Genomic DNA, 21442 nt, shown 5'->3' on the forward strand with positions numbered 1-21442 from the left:
TCCAATGCTCGGTTGTCAAATTTTGACTTGTCGGACTGTAGAACATGGCTCCAATCTTCTAAACGCCAGTCCTAATGTGCTTTGGAAAATGCGAAGTGTTTTTTTAATAAGATAAAACCAATAAATGGTTTATTTACTGATACAGAAGCTCTCAATCCAGCCTTTTGTAGCTGTTGGCTTACAGTTCAAAATGAAAATGGAGGTTGGAGGTCTCACCCAGGTCTAAAATGCTGTTTTTTTCGAAGCTGCCTACGATCACATAACACCTATCTTAATGTCCCTACACTGGCTTCAGGTTAAGTATAGGATTGAGTTTAAAATTGTATTATTTGTCTACAAAGCTTTTAACAATCGGGCACCACAATACTTAACTGATCTCTTGGTTCCGTATACCCCATCTAGAAACCTGAGATCCAGTGACCATGGCCTTCTAACAGTCCCTAAAGTAAAGCTTAAAACATGTGGTGATCGCGCTTTTGCCGCCGCTGGACCAAAGCTGTGAAACAGCCTTCCTCTGTCTATCAGGCATGCCCCATCTATCTGCAATTTTAAAACTCAGATTAACACTAGAAGTGCCAGAATTCCATAACTAGAACTGCCACAAGTGGTCATTTTGACCGCTAGATTCCAAACTCTATATCTTTAATGATAAATACCCAATTGAGAGATTAATGCATTTATTGTATTAGGATATCTTTTAAAAACAAAATAATACCAAACTGTACATTTAAACAAGTTTAATGATACATTTATAAATAATAATATAATTAGTAGCCTACCATAATTATCGCATATTCACAACAGATAGGCTATATTTCCATATCCATTCAACAGAACTCAGAACAAGATAATAACAACTAAAAGTATCTTATTTAATTATAAAACATTTTATTTTAATATAATAACAGAGAAAATAGTCTAATAACTCGTATATAAAAGAGTATCTAAATAGATAACGTAGTCAGGTATTATTAGCCTATTTCTACAGATAGGCTATATTTCAATATCCATTCAACATAACTCAGAACAAGATAATAACAACTAAAAGTATCTTATTTAATTATAAAACTTTTTATTTTAATATAATAACAGAGAGAATAGTCTAATAACTCGTATATAGGCCTAATAGAGAATATCTACGTAAATATATTTCTGATCAACAAATTTAATCTAATATACATTTTGATTGTAGAAATTAGCATATATGCAAACACTCAGGACCACTACTGACCTTTCTGTTGACAGTGAGAGAGACAAAGGTCAACCGCGGGAAATGTAACAAAAGAATAACGCAAAATTCAGTGCGGTCAATATAACCGTCTATGGCCGAAATAGGTAAATATATTCATTTGTTTTTTTGCCTAATATAAAATTCAAAACGGTCAAAATGACCGCCATGGCCGTTCTAGTGTTAAGACTTATTTATTCTCTTTGGCTTTTAACACTATAGAGCTACCCTCCGCTATTTATATTTATATTTATTTTTACTTTTATTGATTACTTATTTTTGTTTGTATTTATAAATGCATGCTTAAACGTGTGTCTTTTATTCTTTGTAAAGCACTTTGGTCAACCTCGGTTGTGTCTTAAATGTGCTCTATAAATAAAGGATTGATTGATTGTTTTGAGGTGGTCCCACATTCAGGTGATTTTCATCATCTTGTCAAAATGCTGACTAGTTTTCCTTGACCAGCCACAGCACTTTACATTCTGCATGGTAGTGGATTATGTGGATATTGTGGCCCTTCACATCCTGCCAAAACTGACTGACCAGATTAAGGCATTTTGTCAAGCTCCTTTCATCTGACCATTTTCACTAAAACCCACAAAATAAAATCTAATAATATAGTTAATACATGCCATATAGTGATGTATTGAATTATGGTCTGGGAATAATGAGTGAAAGATTGGTATGACCACTTGGCCAAAAATGGCGTCAGCACAATTCCGCTGGTTTCATTGCGTCTTGATAAATGCTATTTTACACTTCAGGCACAACTTCACAACATACATACAAAATATTTAAAATAATAATATTTAATAAAAAGTTTGAATTAAGTGCAAAGAAGCCAATTTTCCTTGGTCAGACATCATTTTTCACCAAGTCCTACTTTCCAATCAGATTTGAGGGACAAGTTTACAGTTTCTGTCAAGTGTAGGCTTACAACCAGGATTAGGTGTTTCTACATCAGTGTTCAGCTATCATTCTATCAGCTATCATTTCCTCAGAAACACGTCTTGCTTGGCAAAATCACAGTGACCGACGATTACATCAGGTCTTTCTTACGTATTTTGACCATTTATAGCCAGTTGATGGTTGACCGTCTATCACAGAGACGGTGTTGCATTGTGTGTTGATTATAAAGTACTAAAAGTTTTCCTAAAGTTTTGGCACTATTCCTTGGCTTCCATGCAGTCACTGGTATTTCCTTCCAAATCTAGTTACTTGCTTACATTTTCTGTTGTTTATTGGATTTGTCTCCTAATTCCTGCTTTCCTAGGCCTCAGCGACCCATTTGTCATCGTGGAGCTGTGTCCTCACCATCTGTTCCCCATGGCTCGGAGTCAGCGTACCCAAGTGAAGCTCAAAACCCTGCACCCTGTTTTTGATGAGCTTTTTTACTTGTGAGTACCACAACAACTGCTCACCTGAACACTTGCTATTAACTTTGAGTCCCAGCACCTCAAACAGCATTTTGATTCTGTTTGCTCTGTCACAGCCATGTCAGCCCTGAGCAGTACAGGCACAGGTGTGCCTGTCTGACCTTCACTGTGATGGACTATGATTGGTTGTCCACTAATGATTTCGCTGGCGAGGCTGTGGCCCCATTGAGTGACTTCTGTTGGCCGGGCAGGCCGAGTGCCACACCTGCTGGAAAGACCCTTCAACCCGTCATCCTGCACTTGTCCCGCCAAAAACCAAGTGGTATGATAATCTCTCAGATGTATCCACCTTAAGAGTACAATCAGGGGTACTCAACTCTGCTTCAGGAGACCCACTGAACCTTCCAGTAGAGTTCAGACCTAGCGCTGCTCTTTCCCGCCTGTGATGTTCTAGTAATCCTGAGGACCTTTATTAGCTGGATCAGATGTGTTTGATTAGAGTTGAAGGTAATGGTATACCTTCTGGTAAAATTCCTATCCACGAGTTTGCAATTACGTCGTGATTACAGCAGTCAAGTGATTTTGATCTGAATAAAATAGAAGTGTTAGACAATTTCATATTTCTTTCTCATTCTTAGTTCCGGACTGACACAAAAGCTTTTCTGCTACTGCTATAAAATGAAATTGCTGCATAATTTATACTTTTCTTTGTATTTTACCTTTCTTGTGCTGCTGTTTTTCTCGCAAACCTTTTAGCTATAAACCAGCAAATGGTTGCACTTTATAGAGTACTTACCTAAGAAATTACTGGGTAATATCAGGTAACTACAGGGGTTAGGGGAAGGTTTAGGAGTAGGTTCAGGGTAAGTACCTACCCAATTATTGTAATCACTGTATAAATACATCATATACATGGGAAACAGGATCACAAAATAAAGTGCTACCCAACTAACTTCATCGCTATCAACATTACACAAAAAGTACACAAACTAAACTATACAGTCACCATTCACAATTACGTCCTATTGTACTCAATAACAGATAGTTTCTACACTCTTGAATGAATTGTCACACTCTTGACTTTGAAAGTCAGCCTTGAAGAAAATCCCAAGTTTGCATAAATATATTGTAAAAACAATATTTTTGACATGACGTAGAACAGTATAAACTCACAATAAGTGACTTTGTAGAAACAGGGTTGAGCCCAATGAAATAATTAGGAGTTTTAAAGTAAATATGACATTTTATTTCAAGACTACTGGTTATTTCAAGATTTCAGAGAGAAAAAGAAGTAGTGTACTGGTTAGATTACATTGTTTTGTCAGCATCGCTTGGTGTTTAGTATCTGTTGCAGCCTGTCCTCTTGAAAAGATTTCCAATTACATGTGTCGAGAGGTCTGCCACCTCAACATTATTGTTGCATCTGGTCTGATGGATTCATTTCTTCTTTTGATACAGAGAAACCCATCATGAAGATGCTGGAGGCGAGAACGGGAGACAAAGAGGCTCAAGAGTTTGTGCGAAAGCTGAAAGAGATTGAGAAGTCAATGGAGGAAGAGTAATGTGTCCCCTGTAGTACACGTATTTCTGATCGTGGTCTTTTTTACCTGTTGTACTGTTTACTCTTCAAATGCAAACTCTTTTAAATGTATTTTTCACTGTTGTCCAGAAGAAGAAGAAAAAGGTGAGGTAATTGATCATGTTTAAAGATCAGTATTTTATCAGTGTTCAGCACTCAATGTGTGCTGTGTTTTGATGTTGAAGCCCCTCTGATGGAGCTTGTTGTTCATTGAATTGTATGAATTTAGTAGTAGAAAGGTCTATTTTGAAAGAAATATTTCTCAGTTTAATTGAATTCAAACGTTTTTCTGAGCTATAGATTGTGACTTGAACTCTGAAAATCTTGAACTTTGAAATAATTAGATGTTTACTTGAGGATTTTCAAAAATGCTACAAAAGAAACTTAATTTCTTTACAAGTAGCAGTTTTGCAAGGCCACGTCCACACTGCAGACAAATACGGTTCACTACCAAAAAATATCTCAAAATCCTTTTTTATAAGCAACTTTGTGTAAAATATTGCTTTCAGAGCAATATCACACAAGATAACTTTGACACTTTTTACCACTTTTTTTCTTTTTCACTTTTTCCATATAAAGGTAAATTTTAATCGATTTATGCTTACTAAAATTCAAATGTTTGGAGTGGGTACGATTGTGTTTAATGTTTTTTTAAGACGTCTCTTATGCTCACCAATAATTTTTTATTTGAATAAAACGTACACTAAAATCAGTTATATTGTGAATTTAAAATAACTGTTTTCTATTTCAATATATTTTAAAATGTAATTTATTCCAGTGATCAAAGCTGAATTTTCAGCATCATTTCTCCAGTCTTCAGTGTCACATGATTCAAGGAAACCATGATAATTTTTTCCCCAAATAATTTGATGAATAGAAAGATAAAAAGAACAGCAGTGATTTAAAATGGAAATCTTTTGTGACATTATACATTTAATGATCAATTTAATGCACCTTTGCAGAATAGTATTCATGGGAAAAAAGTCGTACTGACTCCAAACTTTTAATCACCATTTGCTGAAATTAATTATGTCCAAAATCTGTTAAACAGTCAATTAGCCCTAAACAGAGTCTCAAACGCGCAAGATGGTTTCATACAGCCCCACATGTTTATCCTTATGCCAAGCCCTCAATGTCTTTTTCATTTGCCCTTTAATATTTCCCCAAGCAATTTGAGATGGAAAAGGTTGGCATTTATGGGTTGTTTTTTTACAGCCAAACTGTTGCTATGGTTATCACCATGCCAAAGGTGACTCCTGTATTCTGTACACATGGAAGACATTCACTGCCACATGTAAATGCAGTTGTCACTCCCAAAACTTTGCAGTGTGTATGTGGCCTGTACGTGTAGCAAGAAAGGCAACAGAATTTTGACGACTTTTTCCATGTAATCATACAGCAGAGCCGATACGACAATGTTTACCTTATTAAGTGTTCTCTGTTCGCTCTTATCAAGGAAAATACTTTCAGAAAAGTCCTTTATCTTAAACGGTGAATGTTCAGTATTTGTCCTTGAATCACACTGGATTGTGTTGAGATTTTATCGTAACATTTCTGTAAGATGTCGTCTTTCCTAAAGAATGTATTCGTTTATACCAAGTGGTTCTTCAATTTATGGGTTTAGTGTTCAGATGGTTCTCCTCTCTTGTGTTTTCTCTGCCAAATTACTTGTTTTTATTGCCAGTAAAGGATTAGGTAGAAAGAAAAAAAAGTAGGACTTTTTCCACATCGCAAAGGCTTTTCACCCACCACGTTTTGAATGTCTTGCTATTTTTGTGACAGAAGCAGAGTTTATTGGCTTTATGAACTCTTCTTTCATATTTCCCCCCCATCTGTACATTATGAATAGCTCTCAGCAGGCAACTTCCTGTTCAGCTATTATAACTTCAGCCTGTTACTTTTCCTCGGCAGCATCTCTCCTCTTCTGACCTTCACACATCTCATGCGCTATTCACCTCCTGTGAGTGAAAACCACCAGAAATGAGCCACTCGAAAACAAATGAACAAACTCGAATACTGCTTCACTTCAAACATGTGATGCTCAAGGATGTGATAGTGTCAGCAACTCTCTGTCTTCTTTGTGACTCCAGTAATGGTGTATGTGGTGTGTGTGTGCATGCACGTGTGTGGCTGCGTGCACTCTGAGTTCAATAAAGAGATAACAATTAGAAAGAGACGTGTTTATGATTAAAACAAGTTGAATCGGAGAGACTCGTTTTGCGCAGATGGTGTTGTGACATCTCATCTCAAGCAGAGCCGTCTTCAGCCTCATTATCACTGCATGCTTTCAAAGACACAATAAATCCTCACGAGTTATTCAAGGTGCTTAACAAATAATACAATATGATCTCCTCTGCTATAATACAATGATTGCTTAGTACATTCAAATTCATATTAGTTACACACTAGAACTGAACAGTAGCAGAGTTTTTTACCCCTGCTTTGTTTTAAAAGTCACAAACTAAATATGTCTGTCTGTCTGATGTTATGGTAAGTGAAAATGTCACAGTAAAACACTGAGGGAGGGAGTCACCACCAGGTGTCCCCACAGATTTCAGTATTACTATCTTTAGTTCTTTGACCAGACACTAGATGGCGTATTAAGAGGTGAGATGGGTCATTTTATTGTAGACATATAGAAAAAGGTCAGTTATAAAAATAACCTTGAATTGTTACTTTTAAACTGACAGGGCTCTTTTAAGGGACAGCTAATATAACAGTATCATAAAACGGCATAACGGAAGAGGTGGGAAGCTAATATGTGTTGCGTTGCAACATCATAATTATGAGCACAGAGAAGACACCTGCTTATTAACTCCATTTATTATACACAGTTATTATACTTCTGAGTTAGCAGTCCCAGTTCAAAACTAGCATGGCAACATTGCTTCATATTGTTTACAATGTAGCCTATCATTAGACTGCTCAAATTAAATGTCGTGGTGTTTTAATACTGCATTGACTTTAAGGTGTATTGTGAAACCTCTTTGCACGTGCATTCTGGTCATAGAACATCTTTAGCGATACAATGCTTAAATGCATTTCATCTGTTTGATGCGAGTGAACCTCACAAACATGTCAGAAACATTCCTCGGTCAAGTTTCACCTTAAAAAATATATTTGTATGTATAAAAGTATATATATTTTTGTTTATTATTATGATATTTACGTTATATAATTAGCTTTTACTATTTTACACAGTATAACTAATGCTAATGCTATAAAATTGTATCGTATTATATATATGTTATATCATATATAATATATTATGTGGTATAATTAGTATGCAATTCGCACATCACATGTGTACCGGTATTCAAATGATATTTGTGCATGTACCACTTGTCTTATCCCTGTTTATACATCCACACCAGCATTGCTCTACTGAGTTGTGCCCTGAGATCGGAGTGCTGGAAACTGACCTGAAAGGTCTACTTTTGTAGTCTCCTTCTCCACATGTTTATGTCCTGGCAGCGTGTCATAAAGCCAGCCATGTGGTGTTACGCTCTAGGTGGCTCCTGCTGATGGTCAGGCTCTGCACTGTCACACCTGGTGTGTGGGCCTGACTGGAACTAGCATGACATTTACTGACCCGTTTTACACTGTCACTGTTCTAAATGAACCCTTTCACTGCAAGTCAAGTCAAATCACCTTTATTTGTATAGCGCTTTATACAATACAGATCGTTTCAAAGCAGCTTAACTGTGATAACAGGAAAATGACTCTGGCTGTACAGCAGCTTTAGAAATAAAAGTGATTGTTCAGCTGAAGTCAGTTCAGTGTTGCTTCAGTTCTATTGTAAAGATCATAAATTATTAAATTAGGTATTTAATCTATAAAGCAGTTCTGCAGAAAACAGGCCTACATTGTCAGCTGTCTTCTAAGGCATCCATAATGGAACTATGGAGTGATTTGGAACACTCTACATTGGGAACAACTCAAAATTAGCATTCTGCGTGGAAGACTTGGCTCACAATTAAAACCAAAACCCTGACTGAACAATACTATAGCCTGACAATACAATTAAATGCACTTTTCCACAAGGGAACTTATGGCAATGCATTGTGGGATTGCCTACTCCTCAGAGAATATGCAGTGCATTCTTTAAATGCTGCTTCTGAAGGCAGTCAACTAAGATTTGGAAAAAGAGCAACTGATTTCTGTTCTTGTTTGCTCACTGACTCACTCTTAAAGCACTTGTTCTCTCACACGTTCATTCGGATGTTCTGGGAGGATATAGACGAGATCCCCTGATATCACGTACAGGAACTGCTATATCCTTATGACCATTACAGTATATCACATCATTAACACATAACAGGCCTAGTCGTGTCTGGTGGTGGGGGGAGGGCTAATAGCATTTCCATTCCACTTGTCACACATGTTAGTCATGATGGACATCTCCTTACACATGGTCCTCATCCAGCCCGAACTTCTTGGATGTAGTGTTGTTAAAGGAGACAGATAAAACGGGCCTTTGTAACCCCCCTCAGCACTCGCTCAGGGGCGGTGAAGACTCTGTCCTGGATGCGGATCTCTCTGTGGGGGAGCGTGGCCCTCTTCTGAGAGCATGTGTGAGGGCCACATGATGCTTGGGACGCCTGCTGCAGAGTAGGAGCTTGCTGGGGAACCGTCCCTTACCGCAGGGGCCAGCTAATGAAGAACAGAGGGTAGATGAGGAGAGAAGTGCAGACCCAATGTCATTTCAATATAAATATTACATAGAATGACTGATGAGAAGCAGAGAACAAGAGCGTGTTTGATAAGATGGAATGTGCTGATAGGAATGTCCACGCCCTGCTGAACATCTTGAATTATTATACACACAGTCCTGCGTCTTCACAAACACGAGTACATTCTCTAAACTACCACATTTTAGTAATCAGCACTTTTTTTTCTCGTTTCGACTCATTTGGAGAGTTTGATTTCATCCCTTAAAGAACTATTCTTAAGCTATTGCTGCAGATGCTAATGATTAGCACAGAAAATAGCTTCATCCCTCAATTTGAATACATTAGGTAAAAATGCATTTACTCGTTTTAATGCCCTCGCAATGGAATAAATGTTATGTAACTGTTACGCAAAAAAATGTGTAAATTTTTTTGGGAATGTGTTAGCATAAAAATGTGATAGAATCCACAAAGCACTGTGTGCATCGCGCACTGTGTGCATCGAAGGGCCCTTGAGGAAGGCGATTTAAACACCTTTTATTCTCAACCCCGTAATGGACAAAATGTAATTTGATTGATTTAAAAAAAAAAAATTATACAAAACTTGTTATAAAACAAACATCTAGCCTATCCATGTATCTATAACATAATATAACATTTGTAATATAACATTTATGATTATTTTCACGTTTTCATGGGATCGAAGTTAAAAAATACACAATTTGTGTGTCTGTGGTCTCTTTATGGTTGTAAAAAAATGTATTCAATTTAATGTTTGTTGTTTACAATTTACTGTTACTGTAATTTAACTAAAACCCCAATTTTATTGTGTTGGCCCATAACATGTCAGGTGGTAATCAGCAAGAAATTCCTTCATTTTTAATCGTCTATTTTCTCCAAAAAATATGAATGTGTTAATTATTAATATTAATTATCTAAGACTGTAACAGGTTTGAAGGGAGACATTGCCTCACATTTTAGATTTAAAATGTTGGCATTCTCTCGTAATTTTTTAACGGTTGCAAAGTAAATTCAAATTCAGATGTGCCTACTCAGACAATACGCAATTTCGGATGCAGCTGTTCATTATTAAGCCAAACGGCATCATTATGACACACAAGTGACCTTCTCACTCCAAGTCCCCACTTCAAGGGCTCTGCCCTTCAGAGTGAGTAGAGCATAGGGATGCTCACTTCCAATTGGAATTTGATGTGTTTTCCAATCTTTATTAGAATGTGAGGGAGGAGTAAAAAATGTGTTTATGTAGTATATGCAAAGACAACTATAAAATAAATAGATTAATTTCACAGAAAAGTGTAAACCATGCTATCAAAACATTGGCTAAATTCAAAACAACATACCATACCACTCCTGGCATATTGCTCTTGCATTTCTGCCAAATATTGAAAATGTACTTCCAGCATATGGCAGACATATTAAGAGTAGGATGCTAGTAGTATTCCGAAATCAGCCATTGCTTTGTTAAACCACACAGCAACTCTGGCTCAACCAATAGTGTGAGTTTGGGGCGGTGCTTTCTACTTCACCAACCAATGGCAAACAGCGGGAGTTTGGCAAGCCTGTTTAAGTAATTACATTTTGTGATGCTAGTAGTAGCACAGAAATTATCCACTTCACTTATATAAATAAGAGATTGACAAATTTTTTTTAGTATATTTCTATTTCAGGTTTTGTTTTTTTAGAGAAAGGTCCTAAGAGAAGGAGAGTGAGGAATGCTGGCAAAGATCTGGGTTCAGGGGTGTGTCTAAGTTTGGATCTAGCTCTGTCAGGTACGTTTAACAGCGCTCTGATCTCACATCCCTTATCTATTCTCACACAGCCCTAATCCTCCCACAGAATTGTAGCAGTAAAGAGTTTCATCAATAGCAGGCCAACACCCTGCGGCTCCACCACATTACACCTGCACGTTCCTCCTCTATCAGAGGGGATATGTTTCCATTCGAGATTTATGCTGGGCTGTCATTAACAGCAGGGTTCGCTTTACTTCTCTCATGTTAAAACATGTTGACTAGAAGGCGAACTCCTCTCACAGGGAACTTCCAGATTTCCAGCAAGTCAAAGCAAATGCCTTCAAAGGCACAGAAAACTGATCCGCTCTTAAAACAAAAGGTTTTGCATAGCTCATCGAATATATAGACACAGACAGTATCGAAGAAATCGGACTACCCCATGAAAATCATGCTAACAACGGAAAATAAAGTTTGTTCTACAAAAAAAGTTGTGTAAAATATTTTGCTTTGTACGAGAGCACATAATTAGAACCCCACAGATAAAGGTTGGAAAGAGGCACCTGTTGAAAGGACCTTTGGCAGAAGGCCACAGGTGGGCTGCAGATTGGAAGTGGCGTCAGGGTAATTAAGCAGTTCAGAAAGGAAGGTTGGGAGAGCTGGGGTGAGGATAGACCGACACAGAGACTCCTTTGTGGCTGCCAGAGCTCCTGTCAAAGGGAGCAGAATGATATTGGACAGCTCGCCCTTGAGGAATGCAGCTGGACCGGCAATGGAGGCTTCGCTCAACCCCGTTCCACCGTCCCTGTCCCTGTCCCTCTCGCCTTAGAGGACTTCTGAAAGCGCAGAGTCATCTCTGGTGAAGTGAAAGAAAGTACAGTGAGTGTGCAAAAAGTAAAAGGAAGGTATAGGTTGCTATTATAACTATGGCATATTAGGAGGCCAAATCGTTAAGTAACAACATGGCGAAAAGTAGTCCCACTGGACAAACAGATGTAGATCATCATCTATGTCTGTTTGTCCAGTTGCCCAGGTTGTAAATCAATACATTTTCCAAACCACTTGTCCAATTTAGGGTTGCAAAGATGCTACAGCATCTCAGGTCATAGAGAGGGGAAACATCCTGGATAGATGGCAAATAACACAGAGTAGAGTATCCAGTCCTGTCCTGCATGTCTTTGGATTGTGGGGGAAACAGGGGCAAACCCACGCAAACACAGGGAGAACATGTAAACTCCACACAGAATTGCCTCCTGGCTTAGCTGGAACTCGAACCAGGGACCTTCTTGGTTTGAGTGTGATTTTCTGTAATCAGACAAATGCTAATTTGCTATTTTGACCATTTAGGATTTAACTTAACATTTTAAAGTTTTCCTGAAACAATTTTTCTAAGTTTTGCACATTGCTCATTTAATTTCACGCCCATTCATCATACTTGCCTGGGAAACCAGGGTCATGAGTCTTTTTACTGGGACAGGAGCCCCAACGAAATACTGCTGAGAAATATACAATATAACTGAGAATAATTTTTTCCTGATCATATTTTTTAGCAATCAAGTCGGACCTAGCGATGTCAGATTTACAACTGAGTGTCCCTTTTGATCTAATCGTTTGTTCAAGATTCAGTTTGATTCATTTGGACAGTTTAGAGTTTACTCACACACTGAATCATTTGCAGTGGTTTCTCACACCGGAAAAATAACGGGATACTTTATACGACAGAAAACAAAACAAAAAGCAGAAAATGAGGTGGATACAATATATTATAGTGTCACAGGTCGGGGGGGTCGACTAGGTCTACACCCTCCCTTTACCCAGTACCACTGAGGAGCAGACCAGAAACCAGGCAGACAACAGGATAAAATTTGAGTAGGCTTTATTTACTTAAACCAATTTGAAAATCCTAATTTAAAACTTCTTCTTCCTCCTCGATATCCAATGAGTGGTGGGGGAACACCACCAACCCAGAGGTGTGCGTGCCTCAAGTGCTGAGGCTGGACAGCAGGTAAGTACTCCAGGTACGGTTGGCTTCCTCCCAGTATAGCAGGTACAGAAGGCTTATGGCTGTGAAAGAGGCGTCGACTGGACAGCAAGTAAGGACTCCAGGTACGGTTGGCTCTTCCCAGTATAACAGGTGCAGAGGGCTTACGGCTGTGAAAAGGGCGTCGACTGGACAGCAGGTAAGGACTCCAGGTAAGGTTGGCTCTTCCCAGTACACCAGGTGCAGAGGGCTTACGGCTGTTAAAGGGGCGTCGACTGGACAGCAGGTAAGGACTCCAGGTGCGGTCGGCTCTTCCCAGTATAACAGGTGCAGAGGGCTTACGGCTGTGAAGAGGCGTCGACTAAACAGCAGGTAAGGACTCCATGTACGGTTGGCTTTGCCAGTTTAACAGGTACAGAAGGCTTACGGCTGTGGAAGGGGCGTCGACTGGGCAGCAGGTAAGTACTCCAGGTACGGTTGGCTCTTCCCAGTATAACAGGTGCAGAGGGCTTACGGCTGTGAAAGGGGCGTCGACTGAACAGCAGGTAAGGACTCCAGGTACGGTTGGCTTTGCCAGTATAACAGGTATAGAAGGCTTACGGCTGTGAAAGGGGCATCGACTGGACAGCAGGTAAGGACTCCAGGTGCGGTCGGCTCTTCCCAGTATAACAGGTGCAGAGGGCTTAGAATTCGCAGCTACTTAATTACTTCCTCGGAAACTGCAGACTGTAACACATGGCATGACTGGTGGGCATGTGACAGAACTCTGTATATTAGGCATGCAGCAACTTCACTTCAAACACACACGGTGGGATAGAGCATTTCCACACGTCACTCTCACCCACTCCATGAAATTAAGGCCACAGCCCACCTCCCTTGTCCGTCTTGGAAGCGTGGGGGACCGATGAGGCTCCCGAGGGGAAATCCCGCCGATGGAACGTGGGCTAGAGGGGAAAGTGCACTGTCTCGCTCTGAACAGTGGGGACTGTAAGAAGAGAGACTTTGGCGACAATGATCACAGATCACAACAACTGTCTTCACATTCAGGCGTCTGGACTCCTCTTCAACTCTTCTCATATACAATATATTGGGGTGTAAGTCAACATTCAAATACAGCCAGTGAAAGGTTGGTACTTATCTTCACCCAGATGGGTAGACTCAGTGCTACTTTGTATAGGTATCGCTCTCGACCTCTCTGTTCTTCGCCACCCCGTTCTTCGTAGCAGGACCCCTTCCATAGAGCAGTCTCGCCAGCCGCTTCGACCCACAGAAAATCTCCCTTAGCCCATCTCGACAGGAACAAGACAATGCGCAGCCCCGACCCAACACGGGAGAGAATGACGCCCAACCACCCACACTTATTTCTCTTCTCCCCGCTCTGCTTTTATCTGTCTCTAAAAGCTACGTGTCCCAATCATCAGACAGCCGCTTAATCCGCCGCACCTGCTGTCACTTGGCCATCAGCGGCGGCCGTTACCATGGTAGCGACGCACCCGAGGCTGGCTTGGTATTCGGATAAAGTCGCTCCGGTGGGAACGTCTCTCTGCAAACTTTTTGGTTCCGCCTCTATTTCGTCACCTTGTGACAATAGCAAAAAAAATTGATTTTTTTTTTCATTTGCCGATGACAAAGCAGGTATTTATTGAACAGCAGCTTGTAAACGACTCTTTATTGCAGGCAAAGACAATTTAGATCCATATTTCAAAAACAGTATCAATAAAGGGTCTCTGCCCTAGTACAGATGAAAGACTAGAAATGTCTCCGCATGAAACAATATGTTGGGATCTTTTATGGGAAGGGAAGACTGAACACCCCAGTACTAATGTACAGTATGTAACAAATACCCATTAAACAGGATTCAACAGAACTCATGATGAAAATTACAAAGAGCAGCTGACACCACTGCAGAGCATCAGGGTTGGGAAATGGGAACAAGTCAATCCTGAATACAAGCATTACATTGTATGCATCGAGCTTGGCATTTCTAGATGTGGCCTCCCTAGGAGCTGTATGAAGACTGTTAGCGACCATGGTGCTTGGAGACTTGCTTTTTTGAGCCTTTCTGGAACTGTTGTGTGCAGAAATATACTGGCAGGGAATCACATGAGCCTAATCTGATTTCTTTCCCTTGTGCTTGTGTTTCTGCTGTTGATATTGTTTTCTGAAACAGAATGGCGTAAAGCCAGTGTCGTGGAGAGGAGCCAAACAGTCCATAAGTTTCATAGTCTCAGGGGCCTTTAGCTTGAGCAATTAATTAGCTAAGGTTGGCTCTCTTCCTTTGGTGCAATCGAATTACATCAGATTGGCGGACTCATTTGTTTTTCCTGCCCTCAGCCAAATTTGGGCTCCACTCGCAATATGGATAGAAGCAGAAAGGCCTTCCCAACAAAAGTAGGGGATAGTCTGGGAGTGACGTCAACCCTCTTTGGGAGCATTTTCTGAATCCTGAGATGTTCATTTTGGGAGCGCTCTAATGCGGTGGATGTTTGTTCTTCTGGGTGGAGCGGAGGGGGAACTGCAGAGTACCCATTATTGTGGTGAGGCTGGGCCACATCAACCCTCTGTTTATGCCTAAAGCTCTGTATTCTGAGACATTCTGCCTCCTTTTTCTGCAGTCTCCTCACACGCACATCACTGCTCCAGCAAGCAAACATCACACACTCACGCTCAAATTACAGCAAGTGGACCAGAACTTTTCTATTGACTTCCTGTTGAGTTCACCCAAAAATAAAATCAGTCATCATTTACTTGGTCTAAACCTGTGTGAATTTCTTTCTTCTGTTTTTACCTGCAATAAAAATGTTCAATCTTCAGAAATTATGCAAAGTTGTATAAAGTAGTCTGATTCAAGAACAAATTTTTTTTTTTTTTAGTCTTTCTAATCTTTTTAATGAATTAGTTGATCCAGGCAAAAGCAATCTGAATCATATAAGTCATATAGAATTGTATGATTCTATTTGGGATTCTTGAAAGTCCTCATTCACTACATGAAAAATATCAACCAGTACATTTCTTCAAAACTACTACATTTGTGCTTCACAGAAGAAATAAAGTCATGCAGGTTTGGAATGATACAGTATGTGGGTAAATGATGCCAGAATTTACAAAATTTACTTTATAGGTTGACTAATCCTTCAATGTATCTATTGACCTCCTAATATTTTCACCATTTACACCCAAAGATGGTGATTAGCTATGTATTGGCATAATATTGAATCTGAAATTTCTCATTACAAACTCAGATGCGAAATTCCTTAAACAACAATAGTTAACGTAGCATAACTTGAGCCATATAGTCATACATAAAAAATAATGGGCTATAAAAGAGACTTTGGGACATATGTGAACTTGTCTATCCTAATTTAAACACCTCCAATTAGTTCCTCTTCTATGGGTTTTTGATCTAAAGGACAAGGGTAAGCAAAGAGAAGCACAGGCTTATTCAGCACAAGGTTTAATTGAATGTGAAGGACCACCGCACTTGTGTTTGCTTACGTCTGTTCCTCTCCTGCGATGCACCCCCCAGTGGATCCAGGGACACCGCACTGCAGTAATATATACTTCATTTCCTATCATGACTTTCAAAAGCCGGGCATTTGCCGGTCAAGTGGTCAGTCATCGAGCCAAAGTGTCCACAGTTCCTTCCCTTTGATGTCTTTCATGATCAGTGAAGTAACAAAGAACATGGTAGCCATGACCACCAGCAGAGAAAGAAAAAGAATGACCCTGGTTGCCAGGAACGGCGTCTCTTGGTTCATTTGAAGGTCACTGGAACTTCTCACTGTTCCGCTAATGAACAACTTGGCACATTCAATTTATACAATCAAGCTGTACGCTTTCAAAGCCTTTAAAGCTTCTTCAAAGCTTGATAACAAGCAAGATAGACATTTGTCATAGAATAACTCAGACAAATAAACCAAGAGAATTAGTTCCAGGCCTAAATGAATAAATTATTTCAAATTTGTCATTGAGCTGATGGTTTTACACCAAACAATTTGGTTTACTCATTACAGAGATTTACTCATTACTCAAGACCGAGGCTTATTGTCTTGCTCAAGGGCACAGTGGATGAACCTCTGTTCAATCATTCACACTGATTATCAGACTTGGCCTTGTGCTATACTTAGGCCCTGTTTACACGAGAACGCTCGCGGGTGAAAACGTAAAAATATTTTATCGGATGTGCCTCTTGTTTACACGGCGACGGCGTTTTTTGGGGCTTAAAAACGCAAAAAAGTGAATCCACCCTCCAGATCGGAAGTCTTAAAAACGCTCCACCACCATCGTTCCCGTCTAAAGGGTAAAAACGCAAAAGTCTGCTAGACAGTGAAGGCGTCGCGTACGCATTTACGTCACAGGCATGCGCCAGTACAGGAAAATAACAAAACATTATCAAACTAAAATATAGCATTAATTTCATAAAAAAAAAAAAAAAAAAATTGGTACTTTTTGAGCGACACGCAAAGAGCACCGAGGGTTAAAGCAGCGAGGGTTAAAGCAGCAGCTTTACCGTATTAAACGTGAAAAACAGTGTCAGCGTCTCTTTTACGTTCAGTGCTTCACGTTGCCACCTAGCCGCCTGGAGTGCATACTACATCGAATTTCACACACTTTTGCGTCACCACATGCACGCAGATTTCCCCCCCATAATGCTTGTCTTAATGCAGAATAAAAAGTGATAACGCAACGCCACTTTTGCGTTTTCTCTTCAGATCGTTTCCGTGTAAACAGCCTGAAAGTGTCACGGTTCATGAATTCACTGCTTTTTCCTTTTCTCATGTGATTGTTGTGTTGTGTGTTAATTAGTGTGGGTGTGTCCTCTGATCATTGCTCATCAGCAGCGCCAGTTGATTCCCATCTAACTCACCTTTATATTCTCTGTGACTGGTGTCCTGTTGTCAGAACCTTGTGGTGTATGTAGTGTCTGTTCCTGTCCCATTTTGGCTGTGACCTGTGTTTCTGTGGAGTTTTCGTCGTGTCTTCGTCTCTACTCACCTCCGTCACCTTCCTGGATTTGGATCGTCACTTCTGCCATCACGCTTCACCAGCCGGTTGCCTATTGAAGTCCCTGTGTCACTCTCCCGCCCCAGTGTGTCGTATGTGTGACTCTGACTGCTCTGTTTATTCCTCAACAAACATACTTTTTACCTGCTATTGTCTCCTCTTTTGTGATCATGACAGAAAGTACAACAGCTGAATACCTATATTGTTAAGTGAAGCCTGCAGGCAGTGAAAAACTGAACAAGGACATTTGGTTCATCACGACATGTGACTCAGATGGTGGCGATATTCTGCATAATCTTCTTATCCGACCTGTTGTGAACTACAATACACAACACAATACAGTTTTTATGAACTTCTTCAGGTTCTGAAGAGCCCCCAGGGTGGGTTATATTTAGGTCTGATGCAATTAAACAACACCATAAGTTCCATAATGATAATTGCAAAAACGGAACTTCATACATTTTTAAATAGAAACAAGTCAATACTTCAATACACTGACAATACAAAAATATATATATATACACAATAAATATAACACAATTAACGAACACAATACCATACGAGTGCTGTTTTTTTCCACCCGAATAGCAAGGGTTCAAATGTGATATTGTACAACTGTTCAATAAACTAAAAAACATTCCATGTTAATAAAACACAACACTGACTTTAAATTGTCTTTTGGGGGTCATTTTTCTCAGACAAATTTGATGTGCTTTTAATTTGTGATTAATTAGATTAATTAATTGCCACATCGTGTAATTAATTTGATTAAAAAATGTAATTGTTTGACTGCCCTCATTAAATAATGTGTTGAATATTTAATTTAATGTTAATTACGTAATATAATTTTTTATATATTTATAATGTAATAAATACAATTATTTATTAAACGCATAAATGTATAGTTAACATGCAAAATAATAATAATAATAAAATAAAAATTTATTAACTGGAAAAGAGGCAGGTGTATGAGTGATATCACATCTTATCTATCCATTCCCCAAACCACTTGTGCTTTTTAGGGTCCCAGGCCTGGATGGATGGCCAGAGCTAACACACGTTCAAAGTGATTTCACATTCAATGAAAAGACACAGTACAATGAGTTGACCAGAGTAGGCAGACCAGTCTAGGCAGAATGTCTGTGTTTATTGGGATATTTGTCAAGGACACACAAAATATCAGGTCTGAACAATCTCAGGTGAAATTACTATCCTACGACTTCATTAAAAGTGCCATAAAATGTCCCCTGGTGTGAGGCGCAGGCAAAAAAAAAGCCATCTTTATTCTTTCCCTCTGACCTCTACAGCTCCTGGTCAGCCAGTTGCTGAGGAACTGTGGGAATGCTTGTAGGGAGACTTCCCACTTGGGACATTAAAGTGTGAGAAACACACAAATTCCTCAAGGGTTGCTGGTCATTAGGGCTTGTGTGGGTACAGTGTTCTTGTACTAGGCCTGGTCAGGACGTCAGAAACTCTCTCAGGCCCTGTGTGTCGAAACCACACAGAAAGAGTCCATGTTACCCTCACCACCACTCAAAAACAATGTTTTTTTTTTCTCTTTTCCCTTTAACTCTTTAAAGTTTTTTATAGCAAGCATTACTATTTATATGCAAACACCATATAAAAGTGTATTTTGCATCCAATTACTCACATGGTGAGCAGTGCTATTATTTTAAGTGATCAGACCCACATAAAAACATGTCATGGACTTATATTGAAGTAGGGATATGAATATCACGGAGGCTTGAGGCTGGGCTCCTTTGACTTAGGCAGAGAAACCTCTTAGAATCCACCCAGAACCCTCTAGCAACTGTATAGCAATATGCTCAACCATCATGACAGTGAGTTTTGGAGAAAACAACACTCACATTTTCATTTTCTCTACCCCAATCTTCTAATGCTCCTCCCATCACTCAGAAAATGATGGGTAAGTGCTCTTATTCAAGACTTAAGGCCTCATTTACACTGCAGGTCTTGATGTCCAATTCTGATTTGTTGACTATATCCGATTTTCTTTGACGACCAGCTTACATTTTCTTTAAAAAAACACCCATATTCGATATCTGCATTTATACACTTGACGAAACAACCCAACGTACTGACCCGGGAAAGCATAAGCCAAAAAGGAAGTAAAAACAACGCGATTTGCAATGAATACCAGATGAAATTTTAATACAATCTTAAAAACTATAGATATTATATCGATATTAATATTATCTCATAATTTGGCAGCCGCTATATTAGGCTGCTGTCACTTTAAGACCTGACGCACCATTATACTGTGACTAAATGTAATTATAACAATTATACTGTTTTATATAGCCAATATATTTGTCTTTATGTGCGCGCACTCTAGGTGCGAGGTCGAATGCATAAAATGTTACTCAATACACGCAATCCCTTGCCGAAATTCAAGCCCTGTAACACCACTTTTACAGGTTTGTGTGTCAACTCGCTGTCGGAGAGATTAGAGAGTGAGAACTCGCAGCTGCTATTGTGTATCCTGCCGGAGAGTTTCAGACATTTCAGTATCAATATGTATCCAAAAATCATTAGATTCACACTAGATTGCACTTAGTTTATTATTTCAGATGCCTTTTAAAAGACTACAATTGTACAATGTAATAGGCCTGTTACATAAAATTCAACCCGCCAAAGTGGCTAGTAGGAGTGACTGCACTCCACCCGCATTTGACTGAAATCCACCCGCATTTGAAGGGTGTAAATGTCAAGCCCTGGTGACAGATACAGAAATTACCCCCCTTGCCTACACAAAGCTTGCCCCCTTTCTGGCAGTGCTTTGGTATGCAAATGCTCTGTACAACTGGAGAGAAAATGATGACTCATTCAACTCTCAAAGCTCTGTCATTTACTTTCATTGCATGCTTAAACGGATCTTGTTTCGCTCCTGTAATGTGCCCTTGCTGACAAACAGGAGCTTTAGCAAACAGTTTTCTTTAATAGCCCTGTTTACACCGCCATTTATCAAAAGCAGGAGCCTTGTCAAAAAGGCAGCTCTCTGTGAAATTAACACAGGAACTTTGAGCAATCTACCATTTATAGCAAATACAGAGCAGGTATACATTTCACTGGGCAAGATTATTCAAATACATTTCATCTACATTGTCACTCCATCCATCATGTTCAGACACACTCAAGGTTATGCTAACAGCTTTGTTCTCGTGTCCTTTTAGTGTCCAGCAACCACAGAGCTGAGGTTAAAATCGACAACCTTCAACCCTGGGTACTATCCACTATCCTGCAGAGTTGAGGTGCACAAACCAAACACTTGATGTCTTTATGAAGTTTCTATGCTGTGGACCTCACAGATTGTTTTTTTAAAATCCAGTATTTAGCGTTCATTGCTGCAGTATCTGAACTTTTAAACGCAGCTTTGTTTCCTGGCGGACCGTTAAGGGGATACTTCACCGATTAGCGTTAAGCTTTGTATCAGTAGAAACCCGGTAGTATTTTCAAATGATGGTGCTTCCCTCCCTCATGTCCTCCTGAGACGAGAGATTTATGTATTTTTTTGTCTGGAAAAAATCCTCAGATGATGCGAAAATCGTCATTTTGCGTCAAATGAGTATTTCCTGGGCAAAGGCTAAAAACTACAGCCAGTAGAAGGAGCTAGATCCGCATGTTTTCAACCCGCCCAAAGTGGTCTCGTTTGTTTCTTTCTTTTTTTTCCCTCTCCCATCAACACAGATTGGTGGGATCTCACTCACAGAATATACAAATAGTGTCAGCCATCTTTTTTTAAGCTAAGCTAACAGGCTCTTGCTCTGTGGAGAGGGTGTGACCATACGTCCACTTTTTCAAGGGCATGTCCGGCCGGGACTGCCCGGGCTCTTCC

General features: G+C 39.6%; 1 protein-coding gene across 1 annotated transcript in view; it reads left to right on the plus strand.

The window, feature by feature from the left end:
- baiap3 (BAI1 associated protein 3) overlaps positions 1-6181 on the plus strand; it is a gene marked incomplete at its 5' end in the record, with an annotated part of 38664 nt that extends 32483 nt beyond the window's left edge. Inside the window, 3 exons of the mRNA XM_079623454.1 lie at positions 2502-2625; positions 2721-2926; positions 4063-6181. Of these exons, the coding sequence (XP_079479580.1) occupies positions 2502-2625; positions 2721-2926; positions 4063-4166 (434 nt within the window). The 3' untranslated portion in view covers positions 4167-6181. The remainder of the gene's footprint in view (positions 1-2501; positions 2626-2720; positions 2927-4062) is intronic.
- Between the last annotated feature and the right edge of the window lie 15261 nt (positions 6182-21442).

Source organism: Phoxinus phoxinus (genome assembly GCF_949152265.1).
Source record: "Phoxinus phoxinus genome assembly, chromosome: 1".
Classification (NCBI taxonomy): domain Eukaryota; kingdom Metazoa; phylum Chordata; class Actinopteri; order Cypriniformes; family Leuciscidae; genus Phoxinus; species Phoxinus phoxinus.